Source organism: Neopelma chrysocephalum, unplaced genomic scaffold (assembly GCF_003984885.1).
Source record: "Neopelma chrysocephalum unplaced genomic scaffold, ASM398488v2 Primary Assembly neopelma1_26, whole genome shotgun sequence".
In the NCBI taxonomy this organism is placed as follows: Eukaryota; Metazoa; Chordata; class Aves; order Passeriformes; family Pipridae; genus Neopelma; species Neopelma chrysocephalum.
This window is the reverse complement of record NW_020897695.1, coordinates 20,292,301-20,320,293: the sequence shown is the minus strand read 5'-3', so window position 1 is coordinate 20,320,293 and position 27,993 is coordinate 20,292,301. Positions and strand designations below refer to the sequence as shown.

The 27,993-nt window shown below is 37.4% G+C and overlaps 1 protein-coding gene across 1 annotated transcript; it reads left to right on the top strand.

Annotated features, from left to right (window-relative positions):
• The first annotated feature begins 101 nt into the window (after nucleotides 1-101).
• Nucleotides 102-27,713, top strand: STK17A (serine/threonine kinase 17a). The gene is made up of 7 exons (XM_027675821.1): nucleotides 102-389; nucleotides 7,674-7,886; nucleotides 14,983-15,127; nucleotides 21,478-21,604; nucleotides 22,340-22,388; nucleotides 22,506-22,685; nucleotides 23,509-27,713. The coding sequence occupies exons 1-7, from the start codon at nucleotides 214-216 to the stop codon at nucleotides 23,840-23,842; spliced, it is 1,224 nt and encodes a 407-aa protein (XP_027531622.1). The 5' UTR covers nucleotides 102-213; the 3' UTR covers nucleotides 23,843-27,713.
• The last annotated feature ends 280 nt before the right edge of the window (nucleotides 27,714-27,993 follow it).

Here is a 27,993-nt window from a genome sequence, read left to right as displayed (position 1 = left end):
GCCGTCCCGCCCGCCAAGGTGAGGCGCGCGCGGGGCGGGGCACGCGCGGCTCCGCCCCGCCCCCCCCCGGCTGGCGCGTGCTGCCCGCTGCCCTGCGCGAGCCCGCGGCGGCAGCGCCCGCAAGGAGCCGGGCCAGGAACGGGACGTAGACCGGGAGGGGAAGGAGGAGGAGAAGGAGAAGGAGTCCCCCTGCCGAAGCAGAAGCCCCGCGCCATGAGCCCCGACGAGAAGCCGCCACCCAGTCGCTCCCGCGGTGACTGGCCGCCGCCCCAGCCCGCTGCCGGGCGATCCGGGCGGCGGGGCGGGTTCCTGACCGAGATCCGCACGGCCATCCGCACGGAGCCCTTCCAGGAGCGGTACAGCCTCAGCCCCGGCCGGGAGCTCGGCAGGTGAGCTCGGTGCCTCCCCCGCCGCCCCGGCCGAGCCCAACTCGATGGCAGAGGAAGGAGCGGGGCCAGGGGGCTGAGGGATCCCACCCTTGCGGGGTCTCTGCCCTGCCGGGCAGAGCTGCGTCCAGGGCCACCCAGCGGTGGCTCTGCCTGCGGTGGGTCAGCCCATGGACGTGCCCATGGCACTGGCTTGGCTGGAAGGGTGCGGGGAGACGGCAGTGCCCCCCTCTCTCTGTCCCTCCTCCCTCTGGAAAAGTCACCCTCGGCTCCTCAGCCTTGCGAATCTGGCTGGGAAGGTGGTGTGGTGTTCCCTGGAAGCTGGTGTGGAGTAGTGGGTAACGCTGTAGATTTCCATTGGAGAGGGAAACCCGCCCTTTTTTTCCCCCCCCCCCTTTTCCTTGGGCTTTGTAATCTGTGACATGCGGAAAAACAACTCCAGACTCGTTTGGGGTAATAAATGCTTGAGAATAACCTAATGGTGGAACTTTTCAAAGAGTTAAAAAGCTAGTGAAAATCTTGGTTTTGGAAGTGATTCCACACGCAAGGTTTAATCCATTTATAATTTCAACACCTGTCTGATAGAAAGGAAGGTTTGAGGCAAAAATTGTCATTGGAAGGTTTTTGCATCTTGGGAGCTACATATATGGAGTTTCAGCACCACTGAACCACTATTTTTGTTTGAAATTCTGTCACTTCTCACAAAAAGAGTAACACTGTACCTAGAATTGCATGTACTTCATCTAAAGAGTATTCAGGTAAAAAAGATTAGATGGAATACTACAGGATATATGACGAGATACCCTCCTCAATGTATGTTCTTTTTGAAGTTATGCTAGCTGTGTAACTCAGTTTATACAGCAGCAAAATCAACCCCTTTGGAGCTAAAGAGGAGTTTCAAAGCAAATGTAGCTGCAGTAAGTATCTCTAACAATTTTTTAGGTTGCCTAGGTGTTAGCTTAATGCTCACTTAGCAACTCTGATGTATTAATAGGATAATACTTGTTTAAGCATAGTGAACTAAAGTGTTCCCATGGGAAGCAGGCTACAAATCAGCCTAAATTCTAAGAAACAGCCAAGAAGGTGTAGGAGCAGTATAGAACAGGATGTCCTGGTTCACTTCTGCTTTTTTTTATTTTTTTTTAATTTATTTGAAGTTCAGATGAGTTTTCAGACAATGTTTTGCAGTTCTGCCATGGAATTAGAGTTTCCCTTAGACCCGGGTGATAGTCATTGGCTTGGTCAGAACATGAAATAGATGAAGGTTCCTTCTGGCACACAAAAGTACAACTGAGATTATTAGCTTTAACACTATGAACAAGAATTAAGTACTGCAGCAAGTCTTAGTCTGCAGTTTAAACAAGTAAATATGAGCATGGCTTTTTTTGTGAGGAATATTTTTTGATCAGAACTGTGTTTAAAGATGACCTTTGCATGAAGGTTGTGATTTTGCACCTGTAGTTATGTTAAAATGAGTTAAGTGACAGTTCTAAGTGTTTGTCTTGTTTTTGTGCAAGTCACACATATTTTGGTTCAGACTATCTTCTTCTCTCCTCAACTTCACAAATGATTTCACTATCTTGTCTCTTAGAATATATAAATCTATACACTTGAACGTATGTGCTTGTTTTTTTATTCAACAATTTTGAATGCTTTTTTTACTACAGTTTTTAAAAAGTGGATACTTCGGCTCAAGTACTCCCATTAAAGACCATTTTTTGCCAACTCTGTGACAAAGCATAGATGGAAAGTCTCTCTGCCACTTTTAATTGTCATTTTATTGATAATATGTTAGCAAATTGTTTCACTTCTATATGTTCATGAAGTGTGTAATTCTCTACTTATGGATAAAGTTTATCTTTACAAAGGACTTGGACAAATTAGCACGCAGGCATGACAAGTTTTCATCCTGGATGAAAAACAGTCCTCGTGCACACAACATAATCTATCATAATTCTAATTTGGTAGCTGAATTTGCTAACAAAAAAGTTTTTTATACTCATCCCATTTCCCAGAATTAGGGAAATAATTTAAAAGCCAGACTTCAGGTAGGTTTGAGAGTAATAACATATGAATTGTGTTTCAAACTGACAGTGGGGAGAAAAAACAAAGTAGATTTATCACCTTTGCTGAGATCAGGGCTGTTGTGTGAGCTCAGCGGGTCTGTATGCTCTTGGGCCTTCAATTCTGTCTGTCAACACATATATGTTGAACTTTCCATGGCACTTGGAACTCTGTTTTCTGCTCCCTTGTAACCTGTGTGTGAAGAAGGGGGAACATGTTAAAATATTAAGGTGGTGTAGTTCTAGCAATGCAAGCAAAGCTTAGGCCCCTGGTGGCATCTTAGGAAGCAAAGGTCCTGGGGGAAGCATTGCTGAAAGTTGCCCGTGAGCCTGGAGGAACCTGATCACAATGTCACCAGAGGGACTTGGGTGCAAACCCAAAGGAAGTCAGGTGTCATTAGTTCTGCTCATGGGAGAAAAAACTGCTTTGAGAATATAGAGCTAATGTGCTTCAAAATGCTGCTGCTTCATTCAGTAGCTGAGAAGCTGTTGGCAAGTCTATTGAGATACAGCTGTTAGGAAAGCCAGATTAATTTGAGAAAAATATCAAAAACTTGGTTATAATGGCCACTCTGCAAAGGAAATTATTTTAAGTTGCTTGGGATGACATGGAAATAACAGTTATTTAATGAAATTATTTAATATATGAAATTTTGGTCCAGTCTTCACAGCCTTGGTAATTTTACTGTCCTCAAAATCAGAATGTTCTCACACAAATCTTCAGTTGCATGAGGTTTAAAATGAAACTTACCTGTGATGAATGTTTTCAAGGTGCCTCTTCTCATCAACTCACTGAGACTTAAATGTTTTCAGACAGTGCTAGCTTGAGTTAGGTTAGTTTGAAGTAGTGTAGCCTTTGCAGAGGACAAGACACCAATTGCTTAACTCTTCCTCTTACCATCCATGCTTAAGCTATAATTTTACTGTAAAATGGGGAACAATACATTTTCTACTACGTAGAGCTTCCTTAAAGACTCTAGTATAATTATATTTAGTTGCTTTGCTCATTTTCCTCAACAAAAAAACTCCTAATTACGCACAAAATATTACTGGACTATTAATTCTTCCGCTTGTTGATGGAGTATTGCACTTTTTTTTCATGTGAGACAAGCTATGCACGTATTGGAAGTCATCATTTTCTGTGTACAGAAAATAATACTCCTGATGCTAGAGCTGGCTCGGAGGAAGGCATAAATGGCTGATCTCCCTGTCTTCTGGAAGGTAGAACAGTCACCTTAAATGATTGATCCAAAATAAATGATCTTCTAGTGAAATAATGTGTGCAGTGCACACATGTAAATATGTCCAGTACAATTCAGTTGATTCTCCTCATTCCCAGTTTTTTGTTTAAGCAGACAAATTCATTCTCCACCCAAACCTAAGAATAAGAAATAGTGTAATCATCTGAGAAGACTGAAATATTCTTAGTTCCTGACTAAGTTACCTGGCTGTAGTTTCACATGCAGGTAACGCATGTCTTAAATCCTTTTTTTTTCCCCAAAAGAAAAACAACTCTGGCATAAACTTTCTTATTTCTCAGGTAGCTTTCAGTAAGGTGTATCTTACCAGGACATGACACTTGTACAATTTTGTGCATCAGTGAGAATGTGTCTGCTATCACACTTCTGTCCTCAGCTGCTTTCTGCAGAGGCACGGCTGGGGTGAAATAGTTGTGGAACTAAGTGAAAGTGGAAAAGAAGTGAAGGTGGAGACTTGCAAGTAGTTGGTTTCACCTTTTGCGAATAAATTTATGTGAGTAAACTGTGAACATCAAAAATGGAATCCCTGCACTTTCCTGTTTGGAAATCCAAAATTGTCAGGGGAAAAAGCTCACACTTCAGAAAAAAAAAAATTGATATGAGTTATGAAATAAATTGCATATAGTATTGTGGATCTCAGAAAAGTTTTCTGAACTTTATAAATAGTAAATATCTTCACAGGAATTGCTGTTATTTCTGCATTTGTTATGGTGACAGGGTTTTGTAGCTCACTTAATAATGATTAATGTAAGGTTAGTTCTTTGTTGTTCTGAACCTAGGACAACCAAAATTAATTGGTGTGACATAAATGTTCCTGCTTATCTGATTTGACATTTTATTTGTGATTTGACACTTTTCCTTTAAGCTATGTGTGCCTGATGAAACAATGCAAAATCTGTTGGCAATATGAAAAGGTGACATTGAGCTTCTTTGTAATCAGATATGATTTATCTTAAATCATAACTCTTGAATGAGACTCTTGTGAGGACTGAGAACTACTTCTAATTTCCTATTCTTGTCTCTCTCCAAAGCATTTTTAATTGTGTTGGGATGACTGGTAGTCTGTTTTCAACTTGGGAAATGTGCGTTAAGTTTTTTATCTCAAAATTGTTTTTCCTTCCGTGCAATGTTCTCTCTGCTAGCTCTTCTCAATACATTGAACTAGCAATGATGGGATCTAACACTCTTTTCACTGTTTGATGTATTTTTTAATAAGGAGTTCTGAAAAGCAGGATTTTAAGAAAAGCAAAGATGAAGTGTGTGCAATGTGTACTTTGTAAGAAAGCTTGTTTATAGCTGTCTATCTACTATTCTTTCTCAATCAAAAAGAAATTCTTTAAAATTTATCTTTGGCTTAGCCATACAGTGGATGCTATCTTTGGATCTTAGCTCTGAAATTTTCTCAGATGTGAATCTAGAGAGCTGCACAGTAAATAGTTCTACTAGTTAGTTATAAACATCAGGTTTGTCAAGTTTGATCTTTTTGGGGATTGTATTCAGAAAAGATGAGTTCTAACAGGTAGTAGTTAAATAGCTCTAATTATAGGCATAACCATAAAGAATCTGGGCAGGATTCTTGGTCTCAAACAACTAAGAATTATTATTATTCGTCAGCCAACTGAACTCCCGTGTAACCTGTCCTTTTAATTACGTCACCTATCAGGCTTCTGGCCAGCTCAGCTAAACAGGACATGTGTGGCCACACAAATGGTGGTGGCTCTTGCTGTCTCTTGCTGCTCCATGAACACTGTTTTATTTCCATAATGACTGATGTGCGATGAATTGGCAACATCGGTACTCATTAGGCTAATTAACTCGCTTCCAGATAGATTTTGTATGTAATTCAGAACAGCACAGTGCTTGAAAGCTGTATTATAGAGGTTTTAAACTTTTCTAACCTGCTTTCTCTAGGTCCTTCCCTGGTGCTAGAATTAAAAACTTTTGACTGTGCTAAGGAAATGTTCAACCAGAAGGAAGTGGTGCATTCAGAGACTATTTGAGGAAATCAGAGAAGGCTGAACCCAGAAAGGGGCGTAGATATTTTGGAATAAAGGCTTAGATATTAGAATAACCTGGTGTTAAAGAGCTTATCTGTTAGTTTCTCAATTTATCTGTTGGGGGTTTTTTATTATCAGCATAGTCAGCAGTTGGTTTTTTTTTTTCTTGTGATGCTTTTGGTGCTAAGAACTTCAGCAAGTATTTTAACACTTTTGATGAATGCATAGCTTTGTACTGTCCATGAATTTTAGGATACAAAGTCCTGTAATATTATTTTCATGCATTTGCAAAGCTCTATAGTATTGTCTTCATGTATACATTAATAATTAAGAATTTTCTCCGAAAAAAAATTATTCAAGACATTGAAAGCATATTCTTACTGTTTGTCTGCCTACACCAGACATCTGGTGGGCTGGGCTGTGATCTAGTCTTAAAACACATTGTACAGTAGATAATGTGTGCTTACGCAAAATATTATTCCTAGATGAATAACTGTGGCTGTATCAGTAGTTACGAGTACAATTATTTTATTGAGGTTGCCCAGCAAATACCCACTTTGTGGGTATTCAACTTGATCCATTTAGACTGTGTGATTTTGAAACAAATGCCTATTAAAAGCAAACTGACCACAACTTGGTTTAGCAGTTACATTTCATGGATAGCAGTCTTCTGCCAGCAGGTCAGGAGATGTGAGACTGAAAACTTTGACATGAGCTGAATTAGTTAATTTTGTGAACTTCGGTTTGGAGGTGGGAGAGGCAAAAGCCATTGTAATTGTATTTCAAAACAGATGAAGACTACTATTTTGGTTTCTGCAACCCTACAATAAGTTAAGAACAAAAATAAAGATCTCCAAGCTATTCCTGCAGCTTTATAAGAAAATGTTTACATGTAAACAAAAAAAGATAGTTTTGATGAAGATTATGTCGGTATGGTAAGAACTAAAGTAAGATTACTACACTTCAAAGTATGAGAATTCATCATTCATTAGATGACAGGTATTAATTAAAAAACCTTTTCAGTCTAAAAATCAGCACTGTATGAATGGAACTGAGTGGAGTAGGTGGTGTTGTACTATTGCAGGAAAGTTTAGAGCAGACACTTCAGCCAAAGTGCTGTGGGGGAAGTCTCCTGACGTAAGTGCTGCAGTGTGGTTTTAGCTGCCCTGCTGGCTTGGTGTATCATCAGTTGTGTGTTCTGTGGAAGATGACGCTCATTAATGTGGGCTGAGCACTGTGCTCAGCTCTGCTCAGTGTGCCTTCCTGTTCACCTTAGCATTGCTGCAAAAATTCTATTAGAAAGCTTGGCGTTAGTTGAGCTGCCTAATTTTATTTAAATCATCCATATTGCTTACTTACACAGTGAGGCTAAGGGATTTTGAGAACTGTTAAATAATCAAAAAACTCTGGTTCTTATCATTTGAGGCATACCGTGGTGAAAATACAAAGTGTCATCTTTGAAAATGCAGAGTAGAGTCTGGATAGTGCATGGCAAATAGAGCAGGGTTTGGTGAGAGTGCTGGTTGCTCTTCCCTTGAATATGGCAGAATACTTGAGAAAACAATAACTGGGTTATTGTGAGGTAGTCAGGAAAGCATAAATTGCCTTCAGTTTGCCTAAATTTGTACATTTGGGTTTTGCCAGCTTTTTTAATTAATGTTTTGAGGATAACTTAATCTTGGGAACTAGCACAGCTTTTTTGTTCTGTATCTTTGAAATTCAGATTCTTTGAAGCGATAGATTTTTTTAAGTTCCTTATTTTTCATGGAGGTTATATTACATTGTGGGCTGTGGTGTTCCTAACTTTTAAGCACAGGAATCATCACTCAGCAAGGCATCTCTCTAAATTTGGAATAAATTTTAAATGTACCCATTAATAGGGATTTGGTTCAAGTTTCCTGAGATGTTAATTTATAAAGGCAGTACTGAAGCTGTCACTAATTATAAATAATCCTTATTTAATTTCAGGGGCAAATTTGCAGTGGTAAAGAAGTGTATCCAGAAAGATACTGAAAAAGAGTTTGCAGCAAAATTCATGAGAAAAAGAAGAAAGGGCCAAGACTGTCGGATGGAAATAATCCACGAAATTGCAGTCCTTGAGCTGGCACAGTGCAACCTTTGGGTCATTAACTTGCATGAAGTTTATGAAACTGCAACAGAGATGATTTTAGTCCTGGAATAGTAAGTATTAGTAATAAGTCCTGAATAACCTTCTGCAGTATATGCTTAAAACTAACAATGTAAAAATACCGTGTATCAGTGTGAATAATATGGAAGTTTTTATTGCTTGCCTGTTAGCCTTGCTTAACTTTGAAAAGAATTGCTAAGAAAATCACTATTACCAGTCTCATAATTACTTCAGATTATAATAAATTTCTCTAATTATGCAGTATCTTTCAAAGCTGAACTATAATTTATGTAGTTTTAAAAATCTTTAATGAAATATGAACTGTGTTCACTCCCTACTTGTAGAAGAGGAAGAGGAAGAAGCAATGAGGATCTGTTCATGAAATGAAGTTTATTTCATTGACAGTGACAAAAATGGGGTGAAATCTCTGGGGTTTTTTTACCAGTGAGATTAGCTGAGTTGATTAGAGCACAGTGCTAAAAACACCAGGGTTGCAGGTTTGATTCCCATACAGGTCATTCACTTAAGATTTGGACTTGATGATCCTTGTGGATCAACTCCAACTCAGAATATTCTATGATAAGAATGTGTGATAAGTTATGGAAAAGATATTGAAAGCAACATCATTGTTAAAAAGAAACTATCAAAACCCTCTACAATGAAAAGCTCCCGTTTATCTTTTGGGGGAAGGAAAAAGAGGAGGAGGGTTGAAACCTAGAATAGTTTCTTTCAAAGGACCTTTAACTTGTGACTCTGCACGTCTGTGTGATTTTCTCCACTTGAGTTTGTCCAGATGGGTATTTCTGCAGCTGTTGTGACTGTTTATGCCAGTGGCTTAGATACTTGACAGCTAAGTTCCAAGATGCAGCCAAATGCTTGTTGCTAAGTTCCCGTTCAAGCTCTATGGATTTTAAATAAGTAGGAGAACAGTGAGGCTCAGTAATTCAGAAGTGATTTAACCTGTCTGCTAGGATAAATCTAGTTTGTACAGCTCTTTTCTTAATTGATATCAAAAAGAAATTGTGAGAAATCTTTTCTCCCAATCACATCTTCTTTAGAATGAGATGGTGTCTGCTAAGGCAAAATTCCTTCTAGAATACATTTTTTAAACTTCATTGTGCCCTCATGGAATTCACAATATATGAAATATTCAAGTATCTGTTATAAGGCAGAGCTGTGACAGAGCTTCTGGAGTTCTAACTGCTGTTACTGGAGACTCATAAATATCTGCTTTGAACACTAGCAGAAATTTAAACTAGAATACGGTTTAAATTTCTGGATCCCATAGTGATATAATATGAGCAGTAGAATCCAAATGAGCAATGAGTTTTGCGATAATTTCAATGCAGAATTGCTAGTTTTCTTTTAGATCTCAATTCTCTTATAGTTGCAAAACTGTTTTAATCCAAAATATTAACTAGGTTGTTCAGTAATTAGCAAAATTACTTTGTTTATATGCATCAAACAGTCATACCTTGTTTCAGATAAATAGCTGTATGTTAAGAGTTATAAATTACAAAAACAGTCTTTCCCTGACTTCAGCAAATATGTCTGGATGCTTCTTTAATGTCAACATGTTTCAGAGGCATGTTGCAACAAAGCAGGTATGAATGTTAGTGAATTTCTGACATTCTTTATGCAGAGGATTAAAGAACATACCTAGACTACAAGCTTCTCTAGGGCATTTCAGTTTCTGTTAAACTTGATGGTCTGTGTGGCAGATCTTTATCTTGTGAAGGAGTAAAACAAATAATCGTTGACCACTAACTTTATCTGCTAAGGTTTTTGAAGTTTCTTGTCTTGAAGTTGAATCTGCCATAAGGGCTGAGGGGAACACCTTGTGTTTTGCCTTCAGGAAGAGAAGTATTAATGTTACATGGAGGGTTGTCTTTCAAGTGGTATCAATTTTTGATAAAAAACTAACTTAAAATTAGCCACTGACTGTTAAATATTAAGTGTTGAGCGATGGGAAGCAATAAGGCATTACAACGTTGACTTCAGCTGTGGCGTAGCAAATTGGTGGCTGTCTGCATCCACCTGACAACAGTCTCTGTCCTAAGGAATTTTACTGAAAAGGTAGAGATACAGTCTGGGAAACTTGACACATCAAATATAAAAGGAAAAAAAGCAAGTTTGATAATTTTGGGGCTTGATGCATGTATACAACTTACCTGGCTTTTTCCAATTTATTTTGAAAGAAAGAGCGATAGAGCATCTGATGCTTAAGAACAGGTGGGTTTTTTGTAAGTGTTCCATCCCCATATTTTTACACATCTGTTGAAGAGATAGATGATATTAGTGAGTCATTAGTGGGTCAGATGCTACAGAAACCTGTAAGTGCAACTTCAAAAATCTAAGCCATTAAGTACTGTGTTGTGAAGAGCTTCTGAACTGAGCCATTACCTGCCAGGGTCTTGTGTAAATATAGTAGACTTTCATTATGCTTGCTTTAAAAAAAAAGGAAAGAGTTGTCTCTATCATCTTGAAGGCACAGTCAGTGTTTATCAGATATGCTGGATGAAGTGTCTTTTTCACCTGTAGTTATTTGGACCTGGGTAATGTTACTACTTGTATTGTCTTGGACATTATTTATTGTCCTACTTACTGAAGGTGTGACTGGTTGGAGTAGGAGTCTGCTGCAGGAAACTATTCATTTGATATGGGATTCAACAGATAAAACTTGAAGCAAAAACACTGTAGTCAGAAATAAATGTGATGCTCCAAGGTTTGTATCTTGTCTAGAGTAATTAGCAAAGTTGTTCTAGATGGCAGTCTCAAATGAAGACTGGAGCTCTTCAAAAAGTTTTAGAGGAAAACTTCTCAAATGGTATTAGTAACCTTTTGTTTGCATTTCATTGAATTCTTGGGCTGCCTGATTAGAAAGGCTAGGGGGAAAAAAAAGCATTTGTCTGGGAACCAAGAACTTAAAAGAACAGTATCTACAACTTAATGCATTTGGATACTTCTCTTCCCTTGTGTCCTCTCATCAGATGTGGATTTACGGTTTTCTCAGGCTTTGGGGACACTGGTATGTTGTGGTAGCTTTACAATGGAAAAATATCAGTAAATGCATTTACTATCTAATGGTGTACCTAGCCAAGGGAAGGGGGTATGGCTGTCAGCAGCAGTGAACATGAGCCTTTGCTTATAGTGTTACAGCCACTTTGGTGTGATCTTCTTGTATTATAAGCTCCATGTACAAAAAGTAGGTGAGTTTCTATTGTCTTGCAGAGATAACCCTTTCAAGACAGACTTTTGACCGAGCTTAATATTCAGGAAGTACATTGTTTCCTGTGCAGACTGTATATGATCTCACTTAGCATTGAAATCAAGTATATTCTAGGAACTTGTCTACATACCTGTACTCCGATGATTTGTACTTCTGAGTCCTTCAGAACACTAACTTAATGTCTGATCCATTATAGCAAGGGGAATGTTTAATTTTTTTTCAGATGCACCAAAATAGATTTGTTCAATATTTTTCTAATGATACGTTGAATGACTGTGTAAGTGTATCATAAGTGCACTTGAAGGAAGTTTGGTGCTGAATTTCGTACACTGCATTGTTAAGATACATTTCAAGAAAGATAAGTAGTCTCCATTTAATCTAAAGTCAACATAATTGTAACAAAGATTAGTGCTCCAGATTTTCCAATGACTTTTAGCTCATTTATGCTGATAAGCAGTAATAAAGTGTTAGCATGCTTTTCATTGATGAAGAGCAGTTGGTTTTCCCTTTGAACTAGAGAAGTTCATAGCACAACAGTACTTTCATAAATAAATTAAAATAGGTAAAGAATTATGGTTGCCATACCTTTCAAGTTTGGAAAGACTTCTCAGTCTCACTTTTTTTTTCATACACCTAGGTGGGGGAGCATGTACTAGAGAAATAATGCATTCTAAGTAACACTGGATTTCAAAATGTTGTGCTATTAAATATGTCCTTATCCATTTTGCTTTTTCAGATTAAGATGGCTTGTTTTCCTAAAGAGTTCGCTGTCCTAAGGATAATTCTTTGCTTTTATCCCCTAGCAACATTTTCTGTCTAGGTGGGTGGGGATGCCCAGTTATTTGCAAAGTTATTTCATAATGACAAATAGAAAAACTACAGTTTAATGGACGATGTGTTCTTAGAGAAAAAGTGCATAAATGTTATTAACACCAGAGAACTCCTGGTCTGCATGTCTGCATACAGAAATCATAGCAATGACATGCCCATGATACTTTCCTAGCAGGTATTTTAATCCCTTCTGTCGTTAGATTTTTTTTTTTTCTAAAATCTAACTGGGGAGTATGAAATAACTGAGTTGAAAGTATTGTTAAAGAGCTTGGCAAAACTTGACATAGATGTGCGGGACAGTCTTTTTGGAGTTCACTTTGACATTGTACTTCCAACCACTGTGACTGAGTTGGCTCACAGCTAGCTGATTGTTTTGCTTAAGGAAATCAATTAACCTCACTCCACAGAAACAATACACAAAACAGTCTTGCAGGATCAAATTTCCATGTGTTCTTGTAAACGGTTGCCGGTTGCTTGTTGCTTGTTAGAGTGTGGTAATTTTTGGATGGAGTGAATTGTCCAGAAGAAGTTGTTCTCTCTGCATCCTGAATAGCAAAGTTGAAATCAAAAAATGAAACATTATATGTGAAGTCACTATTCAACTATTTTGTAAAGCCAAGTGTCTATGGTAGATGGGAACAGCAATGTGTCATAAGTTATGAAGTAGATGTGCATGTGTAAGGGCTGTATTTGCGTGTCTCACTCTTAAAAATGCTGATGAATCCAGGCATCTTCAAAAGTACTGGGAGTTACTTAAATACCTTTTTTTCAAAAAAACGTTTTTCTGGATCAAGGGTTTTCTACTCTCTCATGGTAGCACTGTGTCTCAATTTCAGTGATGAGACATTGTTTCAGCTTTTATTGCCTTGACTTTTATCACTTAAAAGTCAGAGTTCTTTAAGTGTAGTATTAAAATTCTAGGTAGTTTACATCTTAGCTTAGTGCCTACTTCAGTGTTAATTAAGTTACAGTAATAAACAAATGGTAACAGATGACTACCAAGTAGAGATATAGCAAATAGGGTTTTATAAGGCCCCCTGTGCCCTCAACTCCCACTGGGTTTTCAGCTGGGTCTATTAAATGTAAAGTGTGATCCCTGGTTGACAACAATAGGTTTTGAGTATAAATCCTATTTCACAGAATTAAATATTATATAAATTAATACAGAAGTATTTTTTCCTTACTTGAAGTGGCAGAGCTATACCAGCAAAATCCCAAGGTTGTTGCTGTAAAACACATTGTGTTAGTAATTTTGGTAGTAGATCTTATCACTATATCGTTATAGATCACTGCTAAAAGGAATTAAATCACTCTTTCAAGTAATATATTATGACATTCTTGAAGTAGAAAGTTTAATTTATGGATTGCAGTAGATGTTTTTCTGTCCCTGTCTGGAAGATCCAGTTTATGCTGCTTTTTCAAAGAATTTGGCTTAGAATATTAGAGTATGCTAACCTGTAAATACACTTTGTCCATTTTAAAAATGTCATTAATATCTGAATCCTGTTCAAAGCTGAAATATTACTACTTTCATGAATTAAATAAAAATGGACCAAAGAAAGATGCAATAGTGTCAGGCATATGCAATTTTTCAAAAGAAACTAAAGTATTAATGTTCCTTTGAAAAAGTAATTTTATTCTTGAGCTCAATCATCTGTGATACAGAATGAAGAAAATATTTAATAGACTTTTTAAGAAAGAAAATATTAGTTTAATAAATGAAATTGTGCTACTGTACCATTTAGCATATAGAACAGAAGTATAAAACTCTTTAGAAAAGGTTAAGATTTAACTTTCTTTTAGTTGTTTTTTTTTAAGACAATCTGCAAGGGAAAATTTAACAGCAGTGAGAATATCTGGGAAAGCAAAAAAACATTTTTAAAGCCATGAGACTTTTCAGAGCTCTAGGACTGTAGCAATGAAGTTAATATAGGCAAAATGAGAATTTGAGTATATTTAAGTGTTCTTTTTCTGGGGGCGCACAGTCTAAATGCACCATTTTTGTAGAACTCTCGTTTGCTGTTGTATTCATATTGAATATGCCTCACTGTCTTCTGTGTTGCCTGGGTAATACAACTTGTTGGGAAATAGCAAGCAAAGGCAGAGTAGATGGCGATGCCTCGATAAAAATTAATGCTTGTGCAAAGTCACGTTTGGCATGTCACAGTTTGGTGTAACTGGAGAAGATGTTGTCCTCGGGGGTTTCACCATCTTTCACTAAGGGCTGATTATAGGTTTTCATGCAGAACGAAGTGTATATGTGTTGATTTCATAGTAGTATTTCAACAATCCACATGCAAAATGGCCCCATTCTAATGCTCTTATGCCCATTTTGTTTTAAGATGGAGCCTCTGCTCAGTTTATTTTTGATGCTACAGGGTTATGTTGTAAAACACTATCAGTTCTCTTGAGTCATTGCTATGCAGAGATGGTACTGTGTGTGCCTTCTGAGTACTTTAAAAACATTCATTCATATATAGTTATTTTTATATTTTTGTTACTTTGTTATTTATTAAAACATACATAAACAAAAGAGAAAGCAAGCTGAGAGCTAAAATTTTCAGAAGTATTTTTAGATGAAAGATGTTTAGAGATTAAATCCAACCCTGTATACCAGAGGCTTCATAAACAATTCATTTACAGACTTTACATTTAGTCTTCTAAGTACATGCAAAGAGTTTTGAGGAGGATGGGAGGTGGGGCTGCTTTGCTTTATGTTTACAAAGGCTTACCTTAGCCAATTCCCATGTAGTTTCATAGGAATGGCAAAAGGCACATCTTTTACAAAAACGCTGTTCTTAAACAAATGTGGCATTCATCTGGAAGAATAGTCAGTAGTGTTTCCAAAGCAGTCCCCAAAATTTCTGGAGTATTTATATTCTCTAACTTAAATGACTAAAATCTTTGCTTCCCTATATAGCTGCCATACTGCAGAGAACATTTCTGAGGCTGTAAAAGCTTGTCAAATGTTGAATAACTGAAAATATCGCTATTGGACACTACCACCTGCTGCTCTTGCTTGCATGAAATAAAACAGTGCAAGTAGAGCAAAATGGGTGCTATATAATAATATTCATATTGTTCAATAGTGCTGCTGGAGGCGAAATCTTTGACCAGTGTGTGGCTGAAAGAGAGGAAGCCTTCAAAGAAAAAGATGTTAAACGACTTATGAGGCAGATATTAGAAGGAGTTTCATTCTTGCACAGAAACAGTGTTGTTCATCTTGACTTGAAGGTAAGATGATTGCTGTATTTTTCTCAGTTTCTGAGCTGCTGACTTTCATGCTGGTCATATGTCAAAATAATGCTAATATATAATTAACACAATTTTTATCTAATTATAACTTGCATGATAAAATTCAGCCTTTGGGATAGAATGATAAAATTTAACCTTGGGCTTTGCCTTTTGGAAAGTTTCTATAATTATGTGAAATATAAACTTCATCTGATTAAGTGAAGTCCAGTGAATTCAAAAGTGGATTTGCCTTGCACCTTTAATTGCAAATGAGTGCTTTAGGTAAGACCTGACTCGTTTTTAAAGTGCAGTAAAAATGTCTGGGTATTGTATGGCCACTGAAAAATAGGTTTGTTTTTTTGTATTGACTTGAGTTTTAATGAAGCAGAAGGGTGGCAGAGACACTGGTAGCATCAAGTATAATGTTCAAGAATGAAATGTTCATATGGGACTGGTAAATTAATGTGTTAAATATGTGTTAAATCCATTTATAGCACTTCCTTCTTCTTTCCTGATAAAGCTATAAAACATAATTTAAATGTTTGCCATTTGCTGCCAAACAATTGGCCAACACCCTATTGGTATATAAATTATCATCATTTACCAGAGTAAATAGTTTTTCATACTGAAACATAGTTTTGACCCAAATCAAGAGAAAAGTACAGTTGCCATCATACAAAATCCAGAATATCACTCATCATCAAGAAGAGAGTTGTAACAGGGATCCAGAAAACTATCCTCTCCAACTGGTCTAAAGCTGGAGGTAATTTTCTTTAGCTTCCATCCATACACTCATATGGAAGATGCACCTTTATCTCATTATGAGGTTCAACTAGTTTATTACTAAGCAAGGCTGTATAAAAAGCAACATGCATTAATTTTTTTTAAACTCTTTTTACATTTTTTTAATTTTTTAATGGTCAGTCTTTGTGAACGAAGATTTTGGGAAAGGTCTTTTACCTTTCCAGCCTGCACAATGGATTTTTTAGGTGAGACACAGCCTGCGCTGAACTGAGCCCACCCTTTAATCCTAAGGTTCATCTGCCGGGGCCAAGCAAGCTTGGACAATGGCAGTGAGGTCCTCAGGACGTAGGTTTGTTTAGAGTGACCTTCTCATAGGTGGATGGCCTCACAGGGCTAACGGGCTCCATCTGCCCGGGGGACCGAGGAATCGAACCTGGGTCACAGCAGTGAGAGTCCTGCATGCTAACCACTAGGCCACCAGGGGTCCCCTTTTTACATGTCCTATTGTCATATTTACTAAGTATGTTGTAGGCTGCTGCATGTTTTCTCTGTTACTGAGATCCTTACTTGGTTGTATTTTGGCCGTATTACAAAGCTACCAGTAGATTCCAGTATCAAGGTGTACTTCCTTAATATATAACTTAGCACGTCATCAACCATTCATCAGCTAAAGCAGATGATGAGTCATATTTGCACACAAATATGTCACCTGCCTGGTTTTCCAACCATTTATTCAAAATATATGTGGAATCCTTTAAAACTTTGAGTCATACATACAGAATATTAATAATTGTACTAAAATAATTAATGGAAAATTTTTAGCAAGTGACGTGAGAGTAAGTGTTCAGAAAGACTAAAAATTATCAGTTAGACTTCCCTGAAGTTCTAGTATGCTTAAGCAAGATACTCAGTGTCTCTACAACGGTTGACCAGTTGAATTTTCTTGAAGCAAAGTGTTTAAAATTAAAACATCTCTTGTGGGCAGGATATATTCATCCATGTTTGTAGCTAAAGCTGGGGTATTCCTTAGCACCATCAGCTGGTTATCTGTAATCAGAAATGTGTTTTAAATGACTACAGTACTTACTGGCAAAAGCAGACTGGGATGTTGATTACAACATTTGAACAGGTATCTTCTTCAAAGTTCAGGAAATGCTTACTTAAAAACTGTCCAAATGATCAGAAAACTTTTGTTATAAAATGGACCATAGCAGTTCTCACTGAAAGATCCAACATTGCTTTGCTGCCTTAAGAAAGTTCATTAGCAGAGCAAATTGTATAGTGATTGAGGTTAACATGTTTATACGTTAGTACAGTGTGCAATGTGTTTTTAAAGGTGGATCTTAATAGGAGTCCTAATTGCAATGTGATGACTTTCATGATAAATAAAACTATCAATCTTTTGCAAAATAAGGTTTAGGGAATACTAATACTCTTCAGAGTTTTGCCAAATAAAGATAATTGACACTGTAGGATTAAAAAACATGACTTGCAGAGATTGATTGATTGACATGCCTTGCAAGACTTTAAAAAAAGGCCAATTTTACAAGGAACTCAAAAAGTTAAGTTGGGTGCTGGTTTTGTCTGCATATTTGTTAGCCCAAACCATCATCTGTTGTATAGTATGTCTCATGCTGCTTTACCTCATGGCTTAAAGCACTGTGTAATTTAGTAAATACTAAATTTTTTGTAAATACTACTTTTGTGATGACATTTGGAAGACATGTATGTGTACTGCTGTTATTCAAGGTGTTTGCCAATAGCAAAGTTCACTAATTCTTGGTAAAATGTTTTCCTTGTACTATTAGTTTCACCTTTGTGTCTTTAAAGATTTTAATTTCATTTGTCCTTTACAAATACCTTTGGAAAGGTACATCCAATTTTCCATACCTTCAAAAAAGTCAAATTCTACACACAAAAAGAATTTAAACCCAAATGGTTTCAGTATGTAATTGCTAGCTTGTTGTTGTAGTTTTATACTATAAATCTAATGAACCTGATCTATGACACTGACAGCTGGCTTGCTTTAGCTTCTGTTTGCCCTCTTTATGAACAGAAAATTTTTCCTATGAGACTGAACACTACAGAAAGAAATAGGGTATTTTGATGTGGCTTAAGCAAGGTAGCCACCTGATAATTCCTTTCCAAAAGCATGGTTTTACTGAAAGATGATTGAAATATGGCTTGGTTTTAATAGCAAAAATACAATTATATAGTCCAGTTTTGACTTGGAGAAAGAGCAAATATAATGCTACTGAGTCCAAATTAAGTATCACTTGACAGTATTGTGTTAATGCCATTTAATTTTCAGGGTGTGCATAGATTGTAGTCAGGAGTCTTTCATCTCCTCTTAATGGCGCATAAAAGCTGCAAAGTAAGGGAAGACTCCTTTCTCTGTGTTCTCATTTGCTGTTTGACTTGATCTTGAATTGGTGTTTGGTAAAAGCTTAAAGGAGTTAGGAATGGAAGAGAATTTAAGGCGTGGGGGCTGAGGAGGGACTTGCTGCCTCTTGTCAACAGCAGAGACAGGTTAAGAGCCCTGTGTGCAGGAGAATGACTGCTCCAAGCAGCACTCTCCTAGACTGGATGTTACTCTGGCTATCCAACAGACAACTTTTCCCTTTCTTCTTCTCAATTGTGCTCAGAGATGGCAACTAGCAAAATCATTATTTCAGATTGTTTTGGGTGTCATTTTGCACCGATATTAAGAAAGCAAACTAATGCAATTACAAAAGTGGCCTGTTAGAATAAAAACAAAGACTAATTTTCTTAACTGAATTTTCCAGGTGGATTAAGGTGAAATGTTTATTACACAGAAGTGTAATATTAATAGATGTGTAGTTATTCCTTGACTAAAGGAACACCCAATAAACTAAGACAAGAGTTAAAAAATGGAAATAGTAAATTTTCAGAGAAAAAAACTTTAATTTGGAGTTCATACCTTTACAGCAATTAGAGCGAAGCCGTTTGTTAATAGGCAGGTATAGAATATTCATGTTCTACAGAGCCCGTTCTGATTATTCCTTAATTTACGGGACTTGCATTGCTTATTTTGGGAAAGAAACTGTGATGCAAGCCTACTATGTCTTGTCCTTTAGTGACTGTTGCATTTTTTCCTCTGGTACACGTTTACCAAAAAAACCCCAGAAACCTAGCCCCCAAGCAAACTCTTCTGTTACTTCTCAATTACTTAAAGATATGGGGATCTTTTAAATTTTTTTAGGTCAGACTGATCAGCCTAGTTTAGTGTCTTTAGACACAATTAAGTTGGATATCTCAGCTAGTCTGTTTTTCCTGTTTCTGCTCATTTTTTCTTGGATAATTCATGTCTTTTTTTCTAGGGATGTGATTTTTTAGAGTATTATAAAATTAGATATCTTGCAACATTACTGAAGTTAGGTAGGGTGAGGCATTGATTAGTTTAAAAACCTGACATTTATTACGTGTCCTTAGTCCTTATGTATCTTCTTGAAACCAGCTAAAGGTATTAGAAATTAGAGGACCTGAGTTAGAACCTTTTAAGCCTTACTGCAGTAGATGGGGAGGTTTTTAAGTGTTGACATTTGATGATTTTCATCAGCTATTTCATTAAGTGCCTGAGGGTGAGAGCAAAAGGCCCTTTTTAGAATGTCAACCAAGAGAGCCTCCAGCCTGCTTCTCTCTTGCTTTTGTGGGCTGATCAGCATTAGGCAAACCTAGATGTATTCTAGCAGCGAAAACAAGAGGGAAACACCATTACAGATATGGGAAAATTATCTTCCTTTTCTGAAAGTTTTAGAGTAATGGTGTCTAGCTAAAAACTATGGTAAGTTCATAGCTATGGCCTCATTAAGGTTTTATGCTGGTGTTTAGACTGTCACTTCACATGAAACCCATAATGATTCCTTAAAATAAGAAAATGACTGGTATCTCATTATGATTTAGAGTTATGACTCAATTCATACTGTAGACAGGGTTTTTTCTGCATAGGTGTGTTTCACATAAGTTTATTTAAAAAAATGAAAACTACTTCTGGCAACTATTTTATCTACTAAAATATTAAAATACAAGGCTGAAGGATTTCACAAAACTTTTCTATTAAAAATTTTGCCTCATGTAAATGTAGAGAACAAATACTTTTCTCATGCTTTTAATCTGCCTACTCAGAACACAATTTCTCAGCGGGAAGAACATTAAAGAGGGTAATGAGGGAGGTATGATCAGCTTTTTTGGATGTTTGCTTTTCTAATACAAATAGAGAATAACAAATACAAACTATAAAGTATATGGTGATATGCAGCTCCAAAAGTCTTTATATGGCCACTAGATCCTAGTTTGTAAAGAAAAAACAAAGAGCTGTTCTTAATATGTAGGTTTACAAACAGAAAATAAATTGACGAAATCATGGAGTTAGTTTGAAATACCACTGTATAACTTTGCAGGAGTAGAAGAACTTGACTTTATTCAGGTCTTGCAGTGAGGAGAACTGGCCCAAGTTTTTTAAAACGTTCTTGCACAGGTTCATTTCTGTGTTCAAAAGCAAGATTGTTTATGTGCCTTCATGACTGACGTACGGTATGGCGGAGAGAACAGCTCTGTGATTAGGGAAGAAATATAAATGTTGATGTTACTCCAGTTGGATTATCAGGCAGTAATTGTTGCTGTTCTTACTCCCTTTTTAACCACCCTGATGCAAGACAATCCAGGTCCCCAATAAAGGTTTCTTCACGTCCATGGAACTTGTGCTCACAAGAGGCATGAATGCAGTGTCAATTGTCAGTGTTACTATTTGGAGAAGTTAATGATAAAACCCAGTGTGATCACTGGCCTGGGGGCAGGGAAGGTCACAGTTGTTTTTGTTTTTTATGGGTTTTTTTGAGGCAAGGATATGCTTCAGTTGCAAAAATCTAAGACCTGTTGTCTAAAGTTAGTTTTCAGATTATTTTTTTAATTGAGCTAGCATTTAAAATAGTAAAGAACTTCTTAATGACCACAAAGGTGCTTTGAAGGAAAACAGCCAAGATCTAGTGACGTCAGCACAAACAAGTTTATCCAAAGGTAATGCTCTTAAAAACCTGTTTTTCAGGCTGCTATATTTTTTTTAAACTGTTCTTCAGTTAGTGTTCTGTAATACAGTTGTTTTGTACTTTGAACAGGATTGAGGCTGGTTGCAACAGATCTTCTTTAAAAAGGTGCAGTCAAAATAGTTTTGTATGTTCAGGGTTTTTAAAATGATTGGGTATTTTTGGACACCCTTCAATGAGATGTATTTTACACCATTTATTGGAAGAAAGTGAGGAGGGAAGGAAAGGTAGTTAAAAAGGTGATACGAAGGACTAAAGGTACAAATGTGGAGGTACTTATTGTTAAAAGACAGCTATTGGCATGTGTTTTGTATGTGTTGTAAGCTAATAAAGATTTGATCCTCAGTTCTAAAAAGAAAATCCTACCACTCCTTTTAGCTTACGTGTCTCTTTAAGATCACCTTGGGGAAAATACATAAATGATCCTGAGTATTGTACTTGTTATGGAAGACATTATGCTACTCGTGATCTAAAATAATTATGCAATATGATGTCATAGGCATTAGATTTGGGTGATCCTGAAAGTCTTCTTTTGTTTTTCAGCCCCAAAATATTCTGCTAACCAGTAAGTCCCCTCTGGGAGATATTAAGATAGTAGATTTTGGCCTTTCTAGAATAATGAAGAGCAGTGAGGAACTAAGAGAAATTATGGGAACTCCAGAATACGTAGGTAAGTTGTTACTGTAGGAGTGATGTATGGTCCAGGCTTCTGGGGAGTGAAAAGAGAAATTACCTCAATTTGAAAATGCCAGACTGGCTGTGTAGTTACAGTGTTGCAAGATCAAGTTATCCCTTGGACGTGGTACTGCTCCAAAAGGTAGAACTGGCAAGTCTTGCCTGTCTAATGAACAATGATTGTGTGCTTGTGTTGAAGATGAGTAAATGCTTTAGATGATTCTTACCAGCAATGATAACAAGTATTAATTGGATTAAAAGTTTAAATTCACATATTCAGTCTCTGAATACAATATTCTAGCCTGTGGAGCTTTGTATCCGTTTTATTTTTTTTTAAAAGCCCAAACCATTCCAGGCCTTGAAAGTATACCTGAAAATATCTTTAAGTTATGTGATATATCTTCATGGTTATGGGTTAGGTTACAGTGCTGGAATATGGAATATTGGATATTTCTGTTTTTTCTTTAGGAAATGTGTATACAGATTCCTTAATTGGGAAGGAGACTGGCCTGGCTTCTGAAGATGGCAATAAAAGGAAAACATTTTTTTATACTTAAAAAGAGTGGATGGTAGAATTCACTTAACTTGAACAGAAATATCTTAGTTTCAAAAGACTGTCATGCTTCAAATGGCTTACCTTAAATTTTACCACATGCCCATTATTGCATTATAGAACTATAAATGTAATGTCTGCATATGACAAAGCCCACTTTTTTTCCCCCCTCAATAGCTCCTGAAATTCTGAGTTATGACCCAATCAGTACAGCAACTGACATGTGGTAAGTTGAACAAATTAATGGTCATCATAACTTCACTGAAAAGGGTTGTTTGGTTTTTTTTTAAAAAAAAGGCAAACTAAAACAAAATACTTTTCTGTTTTTTCGCTTTAAATTTAGGAGCATAGGAGTACTGGCATATGTTATGCTAACAGGGATATCGCCTTTCTTGGGAGATGACAAACAAGAAACATTCTTAAATATATCTCAAATGAACATAAGTTACTCTGGAGAGGACTTTGACCTTGTATCAGAGTCTGCTGTGGATTTCATCAAAACTCTGCTGGTTAAGAAACCCGAGTAAGTAAAATACACAATTGTATATGCTAATATGTCATACTGAATTAATTTCAAATGTAGCAAGTGCTAGTGTTTTCATTTTTAAACTGTAATGAAACTTTGATTTCACTATGCTATTACTTTTTATGTATATGAAAAGATAATTCCTCCATTTCCATCCAAGCTTGTATGTTATGAATGTGTACAAGTGTTAGTAATTAAAACTCAAATTAATTTCAGAAAACTATATGTGAATTGTAGTGTGTGGTACAGTATATTGGTTCTTCTTGCAGGTACTTTGCTGAAGTCTTTTAAATGAACTGTGTTTTGAGTCCTTAATTTTGGTTGATAAGAGTACCTTGCTTTTTTCTGGTTCATTTGTACACTTTTGTCAGTGGGCAGCAAATTGGAAATTCCAGGTCTCTAAATAGAAGAGGTGTTTTCTGTGAAACTTCACCACTTCTTTGTGGGGCATGTCAGCTACTGAAATTGCCTACTGCTTGTCTATGGGAATACTTTAAGAATGTAAGGGTTGGATTAATTTTCCTATATATAAAAAGAAAATCTATATAAACTTTGAAAGTTGATTGGCAACATGGGAGCATAAACTCATATTTAGGGTTCCGTGAACTCCTTTATTTTAAATGCTAGCAGTTCATCTTCTTGGTCTGCTGTTGGTCTCTTTTGGTAAAAGATTGCTGTTAATGTGCTTCCCCCCGCCCTTTCTATCAGTCTGTCTTTAATACAGTCATATCCTTGGAGTAATCTGTAGGGATCTCTTCTGCAAGGCACTGAATTTTGCATTCATTTGGACATTTATTTTAATGCTTTCTTTTCTCTGCAGGGATCGAGCAACTGCAGAAGAATGTCTTCAACATCCATGGTTAGCACAAAGTGATAATCCTGCTTGCAGGGCCTGGAATAAGAGTGCAGGAGGGGAGACCAGTGATGCCATCCAGAAAGATGCAGATTCTGCCTCTGAAAAATCAGTAGATGCTGAGAAAACTGAAGAGGAAGAATCAGTAGTGACAGAAGAACTAATTGTGGTGGCTTCGTATACACTGGGACAATGTAGGCAGTCAGAAAAAGAAAAAGTAACTGAGCAGAAAGCCATTTCCAAACGATTTAAATTTGAGGAACCATTACTGCAGGAAATACCAGGAGAATTCATTTACTGAACTGTGTGGAGCTTCATAGCTGTATCTGGGAGGCAATGTTTTCTACTAAACAAAAATATCCTAGCCAAGTGAATTTCTGATATGCAATAAATGTTCTAGATAAAAGAAAGTGTTGATAAATGGCATACAAGGAAAATGTGCCAAGTTCTTATTTTCATGGAACAGATAAACAAGATTTCAAGTGGCTGGAAGGAGTTTAACAAAGATTATAAGTTTATTTTTGTTTGTAATTTTTATTTCTGGGGGTGTTTTTTGTTGTTGTTGCTTGATAACAATGTTTTTGTTAATTGTTCCAGTGTTCTGGAGACATTGACATTGGAAGTGTTTCAGTGACAGATGTCAAGAGGAGTATTTTAGGACATGTTTTGGCATTTAATGCAAATGTATAATACTGGGTTTTCCTCAGATGCCTTTTGGCACTCCTGACTTTAGTGGAACTATCTGCTGATCTAAAACTTGTACGAGAGGAGAATTTGATCGACTGGTTCAACATAGACACAGTATGATTTTGAAATCCCTATGTTTCTTAGTTTCCATCAGGAAGATATAAACAAAGACACAGACTCATATGATGTATGCCCAAACTCTGGGCTGCTCTTCTCTAGGAAGAGACGCATGTGTCCCACAGATAAAGAAATCTATATTGGAGATACATCTTTATTTGGGAGCACAGTAAAATCCTGCTCCTGAAGGTGATGTATTTGCTTAAGTCAGTCACTCATGAGGCAGCTGAGATCGCTCCCTTCCCCTCCTGTGCTGGGTGAGATGTGCCAATAGGACCCAGCTCAGTGTGACTGCACAGTGTTGAGAGGGGAAAAGAATTACAGAGTCTGAATTTATTACAGTCCTCTGAAGTTATTGAAGTTCCCTCCACTGACTTCACCATGTTAGATTAGACAGTATGTCCAACTAATTAGCCCTTGATTCCACCTCCGCCAGTACTTGGCTGTGGTTTTACTGGGAGCATGAGGTCATTTCTGCCTTCTTTCTGTTTCTCTAACTGCTGCTTTAAGGAAGAAAGAAATATCCTTAGGCTAAATTGCATTACCTTGTTCAATATAGCTTTCTCATGAGGAAGAACATACCAATTCCTCTGGAATAACAAAGCACAGCTTATGCCTCCTGCTTCCTGATCACTCCCCTTTAGACACTTGGAAAAACAGCATGTTGTATGGTGGGGCAGAGTGGGATTAGGGAGCAGTATGGATGGGTCATAGTTCTCAATGGACGCGGTCCCTCAGAGGACGAAGCTGGGACCAACTGGGCATCAAAACTGAGTAGTTTTTGCAATGTACAGATCTGAGGATCTTGGACTGAGTCCTAGTTTTCTAAGAAATCTTTCATATTGATGCTGTTCCAAAGTTTAATTTTTATGTAATTTGAAGTTTAGTACTATTATATTGCATACTGTTAACTATTCAACTATTTATTTGGTTTCCTTATGCTGTTCCTTTATAATAAACTGACAAAAGTTTTCTTGCTATAAAACAATGAATAGAAACTCTTAAGCTAGTTTTTCCCTTTTTTCCATGTTGCTACGGACTTTCCTAATTTCAAATGTATCAAATGTTCTTACTCTGTTTAGTGAGCAGGAGTTCAGTGCTCTGTGCTAAGGTTACAAGTTCCTCCTTCACACAAAAGTTAAATGGCTTCTTAACAAGACCAGCAGTACTGGGGTGATCTGATCAGCTGGGCTGGAATGGTGGGGGAAAAAGCTCTAGTACAGAAGAAAGCTGAACCAAAAGCAGTGTGACACTGAGCGGGTAGTTTTCCATAAGGCTGTATTGCCAGAGGTCAGACTTCCTTCATTTCAAGCCACATCAGAAAAATTGAACTGTTCTATCAGGCTTCTTCCCCTAAGGAATTACATATTGAGTATTCATGTAGGTAGGGCAGCTTCTCACTCCTTGAAGACCTTCATATAAGAAAACACCCAGTAGTACTGAGAATTGAGTTTGGATGTGTTTTATATTGTAATGCAGAGGTGCCTTTCATTCTCTGGAGAAATCAGTCAGTTGCTTGATAGCTCAGGCTGGCTGTCAGCCAGAGTTAGACATGAATCTTAGAACCAACAGAGTATCTGTGTTGTCTGGGTGTTTGTGGAGGCAGATGGTAGCTGACCCTACCTACAATGCTGATCGGTTTCAGGGTTGTTAGACAGGACCGTACCTTTCACGAGCATCTTTCTTTTACCGTCCAGTCATTTCCCCAAGACAATTTGCTTGGGTGAGGGGGCATTGACTCATGAAATTCTTCTGTGCAAGATTACAGTTTCTCCCAGCTTCCATCACTGCCATTTTGACTTTTTTTTTGGTACATCCATACTTCCTTACTTTACAAAGTTGAGCAAAGCAGTGAGGTTGAAGCATGCTCCCAGCCCACCCTTACAAAACAATGTTGCCATATCTGCATACATAAATGTTTAATAATTCGTGGTTGCTCACAGCAAATCATTTGAGGGAGTGTACCTGTTGCAATTCCTCTTTGTAACCACAGATCATGTCTCAGATGGAGACTGGTACTAATGGAAAAGAGTAGGTACTGAGCAGTATACAGTTTGTCCTAGATATACTGTTTTTAATGTATGACAATGAAGCTTAACATGTATACATGAACTATGTACTTACTACAAGGCCAGCTTCTCTTGAATTGGCTGCTTTGAGATTTCCAGTGGGCTGCATTTCTGTTTACTTTTTGTGCCTTAAGGTGGTTTTATACTGTGTTTTTTAATGTCATTAAGAATTTGTATAAAGTTGCGAAAGTTTAATAGTATAAGTTATAAAAAAGGCATCTTAGATTCACCCTATATCAGGGAAAATTTTCCATAACATTTAACTGCAGGACTATCAGCCATCCCACACACTTGAAGCTGTTTCTGTTCTACTGTGAGTGTGGGTAAAGCTGAAAATGAGGTGTTCTTACCCTACGCTGTAGAAAGGGGCTATTGCGGTCCATGTTCTTGAGAGGCTCAGTTACTAATGAAGCAACACATCAGGAAGAGTGGGAACAAATCGTTATTTTATGTGGAAGAGCTGGTTTTCCACAGTTCTGTGAACACAGAGGACTATGTGTACATATGCAAGTCATCTAAAAAAAGCTGCTTGTGTTAGTGGGGAAGGGGCTGGTGTGGAGAAAGAATCAGCTCCTTGGACCTCGTGGGCAATGCTCTCCCATTCTCTGCTCTCCAGACTGGGCACCTGCTGGCTGCCTTTGTAGCGCTGGGAGCATGGCTGTTTGCTCAGATGCAGGATGCTGAAGGAATGGAAGGGCAGTGTTCCTAGAGGGTTGTTATGTCTATGGTTCTGTTGCAAGACCCGTGAACTGTATCAATAAGAGGGGTAGGTCCAGGCTTAGGCCTCACTTGCAGTTGTTGGAATAAATAGCAAACACCTAACTGAAAGCACAGCCTTGTCTTCTCTTGTTGCTATGTTCACCTCTTTAGGTAAGAGGCTATAGATTTTATAGTCACTAAAATAAAAGGTCTACAAAATAATATTTTTCATTTTGTCCAAAGCTGAATTTTTATTGTGATTTGTCTCATTTGTCACACTTTTCATTTGTGGGTCCCTGAATAAAAGCTTGTCCCAGCTTATGATCTACCAAGTGAATCTTGGGAGCTGTTAAGTCACAAATGCAAATAAACTTTAACTAACTGCCCATTCTCCACTGATGGTGCTCACAGGGAATGGGGAGGGAGGTGGGCCTTGCACCAAGTTACTCCATGGCTTAAGATCTCTCTTGAATATTTCAGGTGTTGTCCCTGGAAGAGAGTTCAATATTTTAAAGAAATATTGCCAGTTCATTGTACTTCTGATAAGGTGTTTACTGTTTCAGGAACTTTACAATAAATTAATTTTTTTTTTCTAAACAACTAATGGGTCTCTTGTTTTTTGTGCTTTGGGAAACACTTAAAAACATGATCTTTCCTCAAAACAGCACTGCTGATTAGAAACTGAATTCCAAAAAGTTATACTGGTTTATCTGGTGCAGGATAGCTGCATGATGACTGAAATGAATAGTAAAGCTGAAGCACAGTGCTGCATTGCAAATTACTGCAACTTAAACTCTTCTGTGGTTGGTGACTGCACACCTGGCTTTGACTACTAGCTAGAAATATTCTGATGGATCTAGGTTGTAGTATGTTACATGGA